This window comes from Hyposmocoma kahamanoa, unplaced genomic scaffold, assembly GCF_003589595.1.
Source record: "Hyposmocoma kahamanoa isolate Upper Pololo Valley unplaced genomic scaffold, ASM358959v1 212, whole genome shotgun sequence".
NCBI classification, from domain to species: Eukaryota; Metazoa; Arthropoda; class Insecta; order Lepidoptera; family Cosmopterigidae; genus Hyposmocoma; species Hyposmocoma kahamanoa.
In genome coordinates, this window is record NW_020653733.1 from 1,312,857 (window position 1) to 1,328,671 (window position 15,815).

General features: G+C 39.7%; 1 protein-coding gene across 1 annotated transcript in view; it reads right to left on the reverse strand.

The window, feature by feature from the left end:
* Positions 1–14,270, reverse strand: part of LOC113227656 (ATP-binding cassette sub-family A member 1-like) — a 31,406-nt gene extending 17,136 nt beyond the window's left edge. The window contains exons 1-10 of the mRNA XM_026460619.1: positions 14,118–14,270; positions 12,972–13,110; positions 12,029–12,227; positions 10,557–10,758; positions 8,534–8,731; positions 7,552–7,713; positions 6,740–6,851; positions 5,402–5,655; positions 4,121–4,278; positions 1,317–1,467 (exon numbers count right to left, since the gene is read on the reverse strand). Of these exons, the coding sequence (XP_026316404.1) occupies positions 1,317–1,467; positions 4,121–4,278; positions 5,402–5,655; positions 6,740–6,851; positions 7,552–7,713; positions 8,534–8,731; positions 10,557–10,758; positions 12,029–12,227; positions 12,972–13,110; positions 14,118–14,218 (1,676 nt within the window). The 5' untranslated portion in view covers positions 14,219–14,270. The remainder of the gene's footprint in view (positions 1–1,316; positions 1,468–4,120; positions 4,279–5,401; positions 5,656–6,739; positions 6,852–7,551; positions 7,714–8,533; positions 8,732–10,556; positions 10,759–12,028; positions 12,228–12,971; positions 13,111–14,117) is intronic.
* Between the last annotated feature and the right edge of the window lie 1,545 nt (positions 14,271–15,815).

Sequence of the window (15,815 nt, forward strand, 5' to 3'; positions counted from 1 at the left end):
TAACTAGGATAAACTAGTGCCACCTATACCATTACAGGTATAAATGGGACAGGTAAGTACCAATTATATTATTATTTATTAGCCAAAGGTATAACTGGGATAAACCAGTGCCACCTCATCGAGTACATGTGCCACTTATACCATTACAGTTATATAAATGGTACAGGTAAGCACCAATTATACCATTATTGATTACCCAATGGTATAACTGGGATAAACTAGTGCCACCTATACCATTACAGGTATAAATCGGACAGGTAAGTACTAATTATACTATTATTGATTACCCAATGGTATAACTGGGATAAACTAGTGCCACCTATACCATTACATGTATAAATGGGACGGGTTATATAACTGATCCAAGGACTAAATTTTGACTTTTTCAGAGTTACGATCTGGAGTATGGAGACTATTATTATTTAGTTTATGGCGGCCATTAGGCTTGGGCCAGTGTCAGTTTGTAAGACCAACATAAGAATTATGACGATTATGGCCAGTGTTCTTTGGAAATGTGTATAACAAATATCAGTATGGATATTAGCAGTCCTCTTAAGTTAGCAGTCCTGGTCCTGGTCCTGGTGTAACTAACTATATTGTAAGGTAATTGAACAATAGCTCAATATTTCAATTATTCGCGTCCTCAATTATATTATTTAGTACTTAATGTTGAACAACTTACAAGTAAATCGCTTATGTACAGATATTTCACGCCTTCACGAGTATAATTCCGTTCTTCCATCAAGCATAGCAAAAATAACCGATACAGTTACATTGTTTTAGACGCTTGGAAAATCATAAGTATCGTGACGATGGGACCTCCTTTGTCTCACCTTTTTGTCACCCTTTTCTTCGGTTCCTGGTCACCTACTTTGAAATTTTGAATTGTTCTTTAATTCGTTTTTTTCGACATTCTTACTTTTCTTGGATCCGTCGCCACTCTCTACTAAATTTCCGAAGCGACTAGATGTGTTCGACTTCATATCAAATTCTGACCAGTTATACTACTGAAAATCCTGTAACCTTGCTAAAAAGCTTGTAAAGCATGATATTTGTGTAAGTTCTTTGTAGTAAGTTCCTTTTTACCATGTCTAATCTGTATGTAATTTAAGTAGGGAGTATTTTATATGTTGTACCTGTGTTTATACCGTTATTCTATTTTAAGACAGCCTTTACCTTTACCTTTATTCCTTCTCCTGTTCTTTACCTATTGCTACTTTACAACAATTGATGTGGACCGAGCCTTTAACTTAATTACTCAAAACCTTCAGCCACAGTTTGGTATTACTTTGTGGAAATTAAGCAAGTGATATTACCTGTTTCGAGTGTAATGCAGATATCTAGCATGTAGCAAAGCGCAGAATTGTTCCCAGGAGCTGCCCTTGAGCGGTCCTTCGGCCGGCACCAGTGGCGTCATGTCACACTTTATGCTCAAGGTGGACGCGCTCTTTGACGGGGTGTCGGCGTCTGCGCAAGATATCGTTACCACTGTGATTAAGGAGGACTTGTTATTTTTTCTGGACTGTGTCTCTTGCTGTTTGTAGAATGTTTTCTCCGGTTACCACGCTGGTCCGCAATAATACAATTTGAATACAGGAATTAAAATTAATAATATATAGGGCGCACTATAAGTTTCCGGAACTGGCCACTTACATAAACAATATTTATAAAGTAATTACAACATTTGAAAATGGAACTCTTTGGCAGTAGAATAAAATTTGTTTCATCTGACTGTCACTTGTTTTTACATTGTGGCGTCGTTTTAGAAATTGGTTGTCTACATCACCATGGATTTAACTCGTGAAAATTTTCGTAGTATGATTTTCTACGACTTTAAGTGTAAGTGAACAGCTCAGCGGAGCTTCGTTCAGCTTCAAACTGCTTTTGGCGATGAAGCACCATGCAAGACGACTAGCTATAAGCTGGTTTGCAGAATTCAAACGCAGTCGTGTGAATCTTAGTGACGAATTTCGTGATGATCGCCCGTCCACTGCTGTGAGCAACAATAACACAAAACATACAGGCATATGACATACCATGAGATTTGTGCATCTTTAGGCATAGGCATAAGTCAAATGCAATCAATACTATTACTAATACATTTGGGTGTGAAAAAGCTGTGCTCTCGGTGGATCTCACACAATTTGACTGAGGCTCAAAAAACGGATCGCGTCACTTGGTGCAATGCCATGCTTACCACATTCAACGAAAGGGTGTCAAATTTGGTGTGGGACATAGTAACAGGTGACGAAACATGGATTTATAGTTACGATCCCAAAACAAAGCAGCAATCGAGCGTATGGGTCTTTCAAGATGAGCCGAAACGAACCAAAGTGGCACGCGTGCAAAGTACCTCTAAACGGATGATTGCTTCTTTTTTTAATAAAATTGGACACGTGTGGCTACTGTTGCTTTGGAGAATCGTTGAACCATGAATAGTGATTGGTACACAACCATTTGTTTGCCGGAAGTTATTGACAAACTCCGTAAAAATATTCGTAAACGCCGTATCATCTTGCACCACGATAATGCCAATTCTCACACGGCCAGACAGGCAAATGAATTTTTGAAGGTGAACAACGTTGACCTTGTGAGCCATGCCGCGTACAGTCCTGACCTGGCACCTTGTGACTTTCGTTTATTTCCAAAAATTAAGAACCAGTTACGCGGTCAACGATTTTCACCATCTGAAGAGTATGAAAAAATATGTTTCAGAGATTGTCACGGAGGAGTGGCATAAATGTTTTCAAAATTGGTTCATTCGTATGAAAAAGTGCATTAACGCTAACGGAGAATATTTTGAGAAACAATAAATTCATTTCTGACCGTTTATAGTATTTTTTTCTTATTCATTCCGGAAACTTATAGTGTGCTTACGTACAATTTGAATGCAAGTTAATAGTTACATCAGGGAAGCAATATTATTTAAGTGAGTCATCTTCAAAATATTCATTAATGGAGTAATAGTATTTCTGATTTAGTAATAATTTGAGATTATTACAAAATGTGTGTCATGTAGTTTGTTATAGATTGTTACTGCTCTATAATGTCGGCTATTTCGATACAATTCGATGCGGGGTGTTGGTAAAACTAAGTTTGAATTTCGGCGATCACTTTTAACAAGTTCAAAATTATTAATATTTTTCTTTACAAAATTTATTGTTGCCATTAAATATATACAATGTTCTTTTATAAAAATTGGTTTACAGCTATTTGTGGGTCGGATAATAAAGATTATATGAGTATACTTTATTTGTATAATAAAAAGATCTTTGGCGTCAGCACTGTGGCCCCATAATCAAATACCGTACCGGAGCCAAGCAAACGCATAGGTGTAATAGACTGTCTGGGCACACTCTACTTTTGCGTTACGTTTTAGTACAGATAGTGCATAGATAAACTGGGATAATTTGGTCTTTATGTTTTCAGTATGTTTTTCCAGTTTAGATGAGTACCTATTGTCAATCCTAATTGAATTGTTTGGTGTAAATTAATTTATTTCTCTCGTGAGTTTATTTCGGCGATCAATTTTAACAAGTTCAAAATTATTAATATTTTTCCTTAGAAAATTTGTTTCCAATAATTAATATAAAAATTTGTTTGCAGCTATTTGTCTGGGTTGGATATTATAGACTATACGAATACACTTTTTTGTATAATAAAAATATCTTTGGCGCCAGCACTGTGACCCCATAACAAAATACCGTACCGGAGCCAAGCCAACGCATAGGCGTAATAGGCTATCTGGGCACACTCTACTTTTTCGTTACATTTGAACACAGATAGTGCATAGATATACTGTGATAATTTGGTCTTTATGTTTTTAATATGTTTTTCCAGTTTAGATGAGTATCTATTGTCAATCCTAATTTAATTGTTTGGTGTACATTAATCTATTTCTCTCGTGGGTTTGGGTGTAATTTGTGGTTGTCTGTGTGTGTCCATGGCACCGACACAGGGTTTCCCTGGTGCTGGGCTATGAGCGTATGCGTTATTATTATTATTGTTTGCACTATTTTTAACGAATATGGACCTCGCAGCGACCAGTGCGGGGCTGTAGGATTCTTGGATCCCGCTTTGCTAGTAAAAAGATGCCGATTAAGATAGGCTACACACTTACTATATTCAATGGATATCCCTGTAGATGCTGCGGTTTCGCTGTCAGCTTGTTGACAGATGTTGAAGAAGACATGTTCCAGAGTGCTACACTCGAGCGAGTATACATTGAAGCCGAGGGCTGACTGCTGGCTTTCCAGTGACGTACACAGTTGGAGAAAGCTGGAGTTTTTATATAATTTTAGTGGAAGGAAGGAATCGCCATTCGAGACTTCAATTCAGCATCAGACGTCTTCTAACCGATAATGATGTAAAACAAACGAGGGTTACCATCTACTTGACCTTGAAAGGGTAGTATTGACTAGACAATAACATGGCGGGGATCTAAATCTGACATGTCTCTATCTCTCTCACAACTCTCTCACTCTCTTTCAAGTCGCGCCACTTGTCTGTGCTATCTTTCTGCTGACTCTCGTGTCATACGTTCGTCGGAGAACCTGAGTTTGAAAATCGCTTATATATTCTTCTAGAGCATAGAGAACAAGTCTTTTTCGGTTCAGGCAGCTCGTCTATGGAACAACTTAACTGAAACTATAAGACGTGCCCAATGGCTTGACTCATTTAAGCAATTGGTAAATGAACATTATTTATCTCTTAGTAACCATCGCGCAAAATAATGTGCATAGTATATAATCGCTAATAAATATCTATAACATGCATATTCTACGTATTGTATATAGACTACCGGGCTGCAAAAAAATATGCGCGTACCGTTTTTGTTTGGGTCTCTTTACAGTGTAGATGATGGATTTGTGTCAATATCAAAATGAAATAATACATATACGCACTTTACTACACACACAAATACACACACACACACACTCACACACACACACACACACACACTCTAGCTTAGAGAGAGAGAGGTTGGTATTTAGTCATACGCGGATATAACCCTAGTACTGACACCAGACTCTCAGAGTGTAATTGTTGCAGGAGTTTAGTACTGCGCGTCGAGTCAGCAAAAAAAATACTATTTGAGTTTTGACTGGAGTATCAACAAACAGCGATTACAAATAAAGTGGTGTCTTCCTTTTCTAATGCCCCTTACAGAACTTATCATTCACACACACATTATCATTCATTCACAGTATGCCTAAATATTGTAACAATCGCGAAAACCTAAGAACTGATCCCTACAATAGAATACGTTTATTTGTCAGAATACAGTAATGATGAAGGTCTTAAATAAAATTAGGTATATTGTATTCAACCTGCAAGCAAACAATGTTTCCAGTCTGTCTTCTTGACCCCAAAATAGAGTGACCTCATGTACTTTACTCACTCATTATGAACCCCGTCGTGGTCAAACAACGGCAACTGCATTTCGACAGCGGTCTCACTGGCTTCAACCAATGCCGCGTTTTTCACTTGTGACGTCACCACTGCTACTAGCTGCTTCGCTCGCTCCTCTGTCGAGATTTGTACGTCGTCGTTGGACCAATCTGAGGTCTGTTTTGGGTATAGGACGGACAGTCTGTATCCGTTGCCAAGACTGCGTTTGATTTCGATCGGTGAGCCTGTCGTATGGACTTGGCCCTGTGCAGGATAATCAAAGAAAGTGACGCATTTATTTCTGGGAAATATTGTTAGGTTTAATAATACTATGTGCCAGACAATTGGCTGGTCTTAAACTAGGGAATTCCCTGTGCTATGAGTACCAGAGCAACGGAATCCACTCTGGGGCACTTCCCAGAACACGCCGACCAGAACCAATTTAGAAAGATCATTTTTTAGTAGCCGTAGAGCGCTTTGTGAAAGAGTTCGTCTAGGGAAGTACTGCCACCTTATCTATATCTGCCGCCAAGCAGTAATGTCAGCATTACTGCGTTCCGGTTTTGAAGGGTACGGGTGTTGGTGAAATTACAAGTCCCATGTGGCTTGTCAACTTATGTCTCAGGGTGACGAGAGCAGTGGCAGTGCCCCTCAGATCCTTGTGATTAATATTAATAATAAAGCTCTGAGTGGTACTTTTTTTTTTTTTTTTTATTGTGACTCGGCAAAATGACTGCACCGCGCCTGATGGAAAGTGCGAATACAGTCCAGAGATGAGAGTAACGGATGGAAAACACAAATATCTTCACTCCGTCACTATCATTTTGCCGGTCTGGCCAAATGCTTCTTCACACTACGTTTGAAGGACCCGATGTTATAGAGGGGAGGGAATACATGCGCCGGGAGTTGGTTCCACAATTTGATGGTTCGGCATAAGAACGAATTGCCAAACTTTTTAGTGCGGGACGGTATTAAACTGACCGTCCAACTGTGGCAACGCAGTCCGGCACGGGTGGTCCGCTGATGGAAAGGAGAGGAAGGGATAAGGTTGAATAACTCTTCAGAGCACTCACTTCAGAATAACTCTTCAGAGTACTGCAACTGTTATGGACAGGCGTGTCGCTTACCATCACGATTCGTTGGTCCCATCACTTAGTTTTTTAAAAAACATCCTAAATTGGTCCTACCGAGAATCGAACTCGGGACCTCTGCATCCAGCGCCTACAATGTAAACCGTTAGACCACCAAGGTCGACAAAGGCGCAGAAACTCAATATGGGTTAAATCATGTCTTAGAAGCCAAGCATTTTAATAATGAGATTGTACAATGCTTAAAATTATTTTGTCACCTTATGCATGATGACGATCTGGTCACTGAGCAACTCAGCCTCGTCGAGATGGTGCGTGGTGAGCAGAATCGTTCTGCCTTGTCGGAGCTTCACTATCATCGACCAGATATCCCTGAAAAATAAAAGCTTTTTGTTACATTCCAATTGAAGAACAATGCCTAACTTAGAGGGTTCAAAGAAGCACAATATTAGGCTATGCGTAAGAGGTAAGCTTAATTTAGCAATAGTGTTATATATTATTGCAGTGATCAGGAAGTAAAGGATTGCCGGGAGAATATGAGTTACATGGCGTTTTGTTTTACATGAGTCAGCCAATCCCCGTTTCCGCCGTCGTTTACATAGTACTTTTCTCAAACTGTGCGAAGGAATAATAAAATATTAAAGGGAAATGTATAATAGTAAAAGTAAACAAGTGTGCGATGACAATTTTGCTTTTTTGTTTTGAATTAGGCGGAGTACAGTCCGTTATTGTATTTTCGTTCTTCTACTAGGACTCATTTTTGCGAAGGCAATATAAAAAAATAGAAAAAAATTAATGTTACAGAAAAAACTTTAAACTACTTTTGTTTATTTTACAGTTTTTTTAAGTATTTAAGTGGCGCAGGTATATTCGTGCACAATAATTTACCTATACGCAAAATAAGTAATATTACCATTGATGCTCGTCGGCTATGTAAAAGTTTTTGTTGAGTCTGTTCACAAAGCTCTTTTTTAGTAGATATGCTTACAAGTTTAGAGCAGCGGCCATAAATGGGCACACGTAATACTGATTCGTTTTTTAAGTAGTGCGAGCGTGTAGAGAAAAGCCGCACCTGCGGGCCGCGGGGTCCACGCCCGCCGTGGGCTCGTCCAGCGAGACCAGCTGCGGGCGCGCGACGAAGGCCAGCGCCACGCACACGCGCCGGCGCGAGCCGCCCGACAGGCGCCGCACCGGCTCCGCGGCCACCGCGCCCAGCGACAGCACGCGCAGGATGCTGCAACCATCCGTCGTGTCGTGTTTATGGGCTCTCGCACATAGACATGATACGACGTCGCATCGTGCCACCACGCGGCATCGTTTCACGATGCGACGGCGTATCGTGGAAATCTACGACACGACGTCGCAACGTGACACGACGCACGGCGCGATGTCGTATCGTAGAAACTCGCGGTGCGCTCTCCAGTGCCGCATTAATTTGTTATTCAATATTCAAAGATGACTTTGTATTCTTCTGATGTTTTGTCCCATAGTACAGGGCGCTCCTCGACTAGGGTTATTAAATAATCAACCTCAATATAGTTTGTCATCTTTTCTGTACTGTTCGTCCAGGGAAGCACTGCCACCTTACCTTTTTCTGCCGCCAAGCAGTAATGTGAGCATTACTGCGTTCCGGTTTTGAAGGGCAAAGGTGCTAGTGAAATTACAGGCACTTGAGACTTGTCAACTTATGTCTCAGGGTGACAGGCGCAGTGGCAGTGTCTCTCAGATCCTTGCGATTTAAACCTCTGAGTGGCACCGCAACTGTTATGGACAGGCGTGTCGCTTACCATCAGGCGCACAACTTGTTCGTCCCGTCACTTGGTATAATAATAAAAAAGTACCATTCCCATCACGATCAAATGCAGTTTCTCAATTTCAAAAATTCGGTAACAGAAGTTTCGAAGAATCTAAGACAGATTTCAGAATGATGGTTTCCTTAGTTCAAAGCAATGGAATGTAAGTTGATGAACAAACCTTGAGTAGGTATACTGCTTCTAAGAACTTAATACTTCTAATTATCATCACTCAGTAGACTTACAGTACATATCACATACCTTTGCACTTCATCTTGCAATTCTTCGAGCGGCAGTCCACTCTTCAGCTGTGCATATAATGCTACATGTTCACTGGCAGACAGTTCTTCAAATAGAACGTTTCGTTGTGGACAAACACCGACTTTCGTGCGAGACGTAGTCTCCGAACGGATCGTAATGTGACCCTTTGATGGCTTTAGCATGCCGATCAAGATGTTTCTGGAATAACAAACAGTTTTAAAAGCACTGTCGGAAGACGAGTCGTGTTCCAAAATTCTCATAACATCTTGCATAATTAGCTGTGTATATAAGAAAGTCGTCAGAAATACGTCGTTAGGTTCGCGCATGGAGAAAGAAACTACAGAGTCGCGAACACAATTTAGACGACACATTAAAAGGGTATGTATATTTGATTGATGAGATTGTGCGATCGATTGGAAGTGGAAACTGATAACCTTCAATGTAGTTATTTGAAATTATGTCTTTTTTGTAAATTGTTTCAAAGCAAAAAAAAACTGAAACTGTGTTAAAATATTGTGATCTGTTGGGAAACTATTTGAAATATCTTTTCAGTTAAATCAAATCCCGCGATCGGTAACGAAGAATACAGTAATTGTACAGATGAAACCGATATATCTTGATCAAATTATACATATACATGTCTCTGCTAACTTTTTGCACATAATATATATTGTATACTTCGTTTCAATCCAATTTGAACAAAATGTAAACTAACAAATCACTGACCATAGACGGTTTAGTGATGGCCACTCGTAATGCCAACTACAAATCGATTAATTAAATGAATGAACGGATTTGTTAAATTGAGTCTTCATACCGGTTTTCTTACATATCCTGTATACATGTTTAAACATATATTTAAAATTTCCGAAATCTTAATTTACAAGTCACTTATGTATAGATGAAAATAACATCAATTTTGGACTACCATTTTTCAAATACATTTTGCGATGCTGTTCGGATGAATGTTGTTGGAAACAGTGGTGAGATATCAAGTCGAGGTCTTCGAAATATACGAGAATATGTTGCTTGTTACAGTCCAGTTAGGTAAGTCCAACTTTGAGAAAGAGATCTCTCGTCGAATCCAGCTCGGATGGGCAGCGTTCGGGAAACTCCAAAAAATCTTTGCGTCCAAATTACCTCAATGTCTCAAGACGAAAGTCTTTGACCAGTGTGTGTTGCCAGTGATCACATATGGATCAGAAACGTGGTCCCTCACTATAGGCCTCCTAAGAAGGCTCAAGGTCACTCAGCGGGCAATGGAGAGAGCGATGCTCGGTATTTCCCTGCGTGATAGAATCAGAAATGAGGAAATCCGTAGGAGAACTAAGGTAACCGACATAGCTCGAAGAATTGCTCAGCTGAAGTGGCAGTGGGCGGGGCACATAGCTAGGAGAACCGATGGCCGTTGGGGCGGAAAGGTTCTTCAATGGCGACCGCGCACCGGACGACGCTCAGTGGGTAGGCCCCCCACCAGGTGGACCGACGATCTGGTGGAGGTCGCGGGAAGCCGATGGATGCGGGCAGCGCAGGACCGATCGTCGTGGAGATCGTTGGGGGAGGCCTATGCCCAGCAGTGGGCGTCGTATGGCTGAATGATGATGATGATGATGTTGCTTGTTCGATTTATTGAGTGATTGCTTTAGAATTTTAACCAAACAGTCTTGTTTGCTGTTTGTTCGGAATGGATTGGAACAGACATTACATCCTTTCTAGAATTGGTTACCTACGAGACAGGCTTTGCCTAGTGTAGGAGCCAGTGTAACCGGTTTAGATAAAGTTTAAAAGTACATGTCTTAAACATACGTATTCCATAATGTATAATATAATATATTCTCACTTCTATTCCTGTTATCGGTAACTGAACTGTATATGTTTTTATGTACAAATAAATGACTTACTTACTTACTTATATTCAAGGTTATCAGTTTCTACTACCAACCGACAGCGCGATCCAAGTATACATACACACCTCATTCAAAACTGGTTTCCGGTAACGATGAGAATTGCCCAAGAAACTTACATGAGCGTAGTTTTCCCAGCACCGTTGTGTCCCAGCAACGTAGTGACCTGTCCCTTTTGCATTTCTATGGAGACATTGTTCAAGGCAACTTTGGCTCGACGACTACCCTCGTGGTAAATCTTGCTCACGTTCACTATGCTCACTCCTGCTTTTTCCGTCGACGTCGTGCAGTTTGTTATACTGCTTTGGAGGGACTTTGGGCCTACGGAGTAGTTGAAACAGATTTTTGTTTTTTCTTTGCCGTGGGCTTCAGGAAGGATGACGCAAAATGCTTCGGGTGGTAAGCTTATGACAAAAGGTCGGAGTATTCCGGAGTTTCCAAACACAAAGGCATGTTTTTCTTCATTATGTCGAATCAATAAGTAATAAAATAACAAACTAGTGTAAAATTTGGCTCGGTAAGCGGCTACCTCTATGTATCTGCCTGAGTAACCTATCACAAAATCGAAATTTTTTTTTGTTCGAATTTTCGTTATACCGAAAACCGAATTATGACGAAACAGTTGCTCTTTCGGGATATGTTGAATGTTTATCGCAAAGACACGATTAGGTTCGGTTAAAAAAACATTTTCCTCTCAAAATTACTTAGAGGCGAGGTTATGAAATTTCGGCCAAACGTTATTTCTGGAAAATGACATTTCGAACTACTGATAGGACGAACTCCCGGCCTGTTGCCTTTAGCAGGTCCACGTGACTGTCCGACCCACTGTAATGTATTATATTTAATAACGTGCCAGACAACCACACCAATTGCCTGGACTCAAACTAGGGAATTCATTGTACTATAAGTACCAAAGCGGAATCCACTCCGGGGCACTACGGAACACCAAGACCAGAACCAATTTAGAAAACTTTATATCATAAATTGGTCCTACCGGGAATCGAACCCAGGTCCTTCGCAACGAACCCCCACAGTATAAGCCGTTGGGCCACCGAGGTCGTCAAATATAATATACAACTGAATTCAAGTGAATTCTGTTGTCTTCTTAGAAGAGATCGTATTATAAATGTAAGTCTGGTGGCAATCGACCCACAACAGTCGCAGTGTCACTGAGAGCTTTAATTTTTACCGCAAAGATCTAAGGGGCACTGCAACTGCCCCAGAGACACAAAGTTGACAAGTGACAGGGTCGGCACGGGACAGGCTCTGCCTAGTGTGGGATATATGTTACTGTAATTTCACCAGTACCTTTACCCTTCAAAACCGGAACGCTGTAATGTGATAATTACTGCTTTTCTACATACAATAACTCTTTACATGGAGCTTTACTTGTAAAACTTGCTCAAAAAAGATTCCATTTAGTACAATTAACCATTGACTTAGCATCTATTACTCGATTCATTGATATGTCAAAGAAATTGCAATAGGGAAGCTACTTAGAACGACCTACGAAAAAAATTATTGGTACATAGAACGCTTGACACATAGACTTTAATTCCTATCGCGCTCGGCATATCAGGTGTTAACTTACCGAAAAATCTATCCAACAAATATCCAATAGTTAAATAAAGAGCAGCGTCAAACAGCGTCATGATCGCTGCAGCAGCGATGCTGAGGTCTTCATCGTCTGCCGTCGCGGTTATGTCGGACCACTGCGCACCCACCCCTGTGGCTTCGAAACGCGCGATGTACAGGAACATGTAGCTGATCGCCGACGACATAGAGACGCACTAGCGATCATAAAATTTTCGTAATAATAACAGCTAATTGTGGCAATTGGATTTCAGTGTCGTGTCGCTTTCAGCACAAAACGGTGCTACTCGATATGACATGTATCCTTTGAGGGTTCTTAAACCTAATAAGACCTTGACCCCGGCTGTGTCGGGATATAAATTTTAGACAAATTGTAATCCGAAATAAATAATAAAAATATAAATTACTTATTATAATGGAATCTAGTGCTAATAAAAAGGGTTTAACTTCAGCAATAAAGGGTCCATATTGAAATCATTTAATAATGTCTATACATTCGCTACCGCAATTGCAACACTTCATATATGTTACCTAATGAATAAAACGACATCAATAACTTTTGAAAGTAAAACTAAAATATCCAACGTTTTAAGGTTAAACGCTATCCCATACATTTAATATGACATTCGTAGAGGGGCTTTAGTTGACCTACTTTAGAGGTAATAATAAATTTACATATAACAAAACCAACAATGAGGTACCTTCTTTCCAACAAAAAATAATCACACAAAAACATACACACAAAAAAAAACAGTCGAATTGAGTCGGGTCTCCTCCTTTTTTTGAAGTCGGTTAAAAAGTACCAAGATTAAACGGGCACGTATAATGAGACTGATTTATGAAAATAAGGACCATAGATATATGATGATACAAGTCCAAACACAAAATAGGCAAAGGTAAGGCAATGTATGATTATCCAGTTAATAAAACCAAAAACTTACAACAATGAGCTTGACCGTGGCGGAAATGACGGCTTCCAACGAGAGGATGATGACGAACGGCATAAACGTGACGAGGTACATGATGGCAGAGCACACAGCCGCTATACTCGCCGAAGAGAACAGCTTCGACATCATGTAGCTGTTCATCAAAGAATTGATAATAAAGATTTTAGTGCCAAGTTCTTACTAAAAGCACGTTCTTTTAATTATTGTTTATTTATTCATTTTCAAAAGGCACACCAATAGCACGTGTATTAATACATTTAAAGAACTTAAGACTAAGAAGAACAAAATCCGAGACACAAGCCAATTATAGGTGTACCATTGACTTACAAATAAATGGACGACGGGTCTAATACGAAAACCTCGAAAAAAATGTCCCAAGTCAACCTATTTAAACGTAGTGACATGTAAAGGAATATGAAAAAGCTAAAACGTTAGATTTAAATTGTAATGTCATCGCAGTACTGTCTAATTTTGCTTGCTTCGCTGTCAGTCGAACAAACGAAGACTAAAGTTCGGACACTTTTTAGCGCGGACCCGACGTCCATATAATTGTAAGTCAATGAGGTGTACACAACATTCAATACTAACAATTAGAGGCCGAGTAAACTAATGATTGATTGATGTAGGCCCCAAGTTGGGCGCCAAGTTTTTATGGGAGCTCATACATTGATCCGTCTCTGTCTAATTGGTAGGCTTCACCATTGTCATTTTGACGACCTACATGGTTTGCACAAAGGTTTACATGGTGTCGCCATCTCTGAGGTCCTGGGTTCGGTTTCCGGTCGGGCCAATGTAGAACGACTAACTTTCTATATTGCCTTGGGTGTGAGTGTTTGTGGTACAGTCGGTGCCGTCACTTAGGTATCCACTATTTGAATAGCCTTTAGTACAAATAGTGGATATCTAAGTAAGTGATAAGAGGACACCGACCCTACCGTCGTTGTTTCCGACGCAATAACACAAGTGGTTTAGTTACTTTGGGACCAGATTACGAGAACGTATGCGATGTTGTTTAACATTTCAGAAATAATTTGCATTTTGCTATTTGTTGTATAAAACACAAATGCATTCATAAAATATGTATTGCAATTTATATGAATTATTTATGATTTATTTTTCTGTGTTAATGTTGTAACGTACCTGAAGGAAAGTACAGACAATCCAAAGATAAACAGCAATACAAAAATGAGCGACGTGCTGGTATATGGTAGAACGTGTCCCATTTTGAGAATGATTGTCATGCAAGAGACGGTCACCAATATCTCGAGCAGCGACGCCAAGAACCATGACAATGTGTGGTACGTCAGGTTAACACCCATTCCGAACATCAACTGGAATAAAGATAATTTCATGTAATTAATAAAAATAACGCACACACTTATAGCCCTAAGGAAAGCCTGTATTGCGGATGCCATGAAACATGGAACTACAAATGTAACCCAAACTCACGAGTTAAATAAATGCAGGCTATACAAATATTTCTCCCAACCCAGAACCTTCAGTTACGGTTTTGAAGGGTAAAGGTGGAGGTGAAATTACAGGCACATGGGACTTGTTAACTATGTCTCAGGGTGACGGGCGCAGTGGCAGTGCCCCTCGGATCTTTGCGATTTAAAGCTCTGAGTGGCACTGCAATTCTTGTGGACTTATATAAGGTTATAAGAGGGAAGTTTGAAGGAAAGAGATAATGTGACGAAGTTCTTTAGACCAAATACCTAAGGAAAATACTTTAAGTCGTGTCATATACGAAATTCAAAGTTAGTGCCTTAAATAGACTGATTTTAGATAAGAAAAAGAACACATTTATAATTACAGACTACTTACAAGTTGCCTATCATTTGAGAGCTGTTAAATTTCCGGTTAGTTGTGTCAAGGTTATAAGTAAGTCCTTATCAATCAAGTACATGGTCTTGGTCGCTTGATGAAGATGTTATTAACGTCTATTAATATAGGACAGTTTGAAATGTGTCTCATCTTTTTAGCCTATACGACAAATCGTATTGTTACAGAAGCTGTTTAATAATACGGGTATTGTCTTTGGCTAGCATCCCAGTCAGGTGGAAAACCTGGCTGTTTATTGCTTGAGATAACACAAATGAAATGGAAACTATTTTGGACCAAATCGCGTAATTTAAGCAAATCAACGTTACGGTCTCTTTACAGGTGCCATCATTAAGGCTGACAGGTCAGTCCGAAAAACAGTTGCTAAATGAACATCCATTAATTAGCATCTCGCTAATCGGTTTAGGTGGCAATGTTTTGTCTTTCTATCTAGACTTTCTCGGAACGGGGACTTGTCTGTTTCCAACGCAACGAGAAGTTATTTCTTTTTCTGTGTTTTCTGTACTTTCATGTTATATTACAGGGATCATAAACTCTTTTCATGTGTAAAATAACACTCTACTAGTTTGTTACACAAAGAAAATTCCTTCAATTCGGCTGGTGTCAAACCACCGCCAGTTTGCCAGACCGCGTCTAACCGCTTTCCAAGCCGAGCTACGAAACGAATCAGCAGATTTTACGAATTTTTGTTTGTGTCAATAATAATTCTAGTGGAGTATACTCCACAAACAAGTTTGTTTCTTGTATACAAATTAGAAATTTCATATAATGACATAAAATAATAAAACGTCAGTTAAGTTCATAGGTTTTCGCGATTGTTACACATAGGAAATGAAACTATTTTTCCGGATTTAAATCGCGTATATTTGTTTTTTCAAACAAACCGACGTTTCGGGCTCTTTACAGGTCCCATGGTCACGGTTGACTGAGGTGGTACAGTCTTCAACCAGTTAGGTCTAATATTGATGCAAACCACCCTATTTTTTTCATTATAGT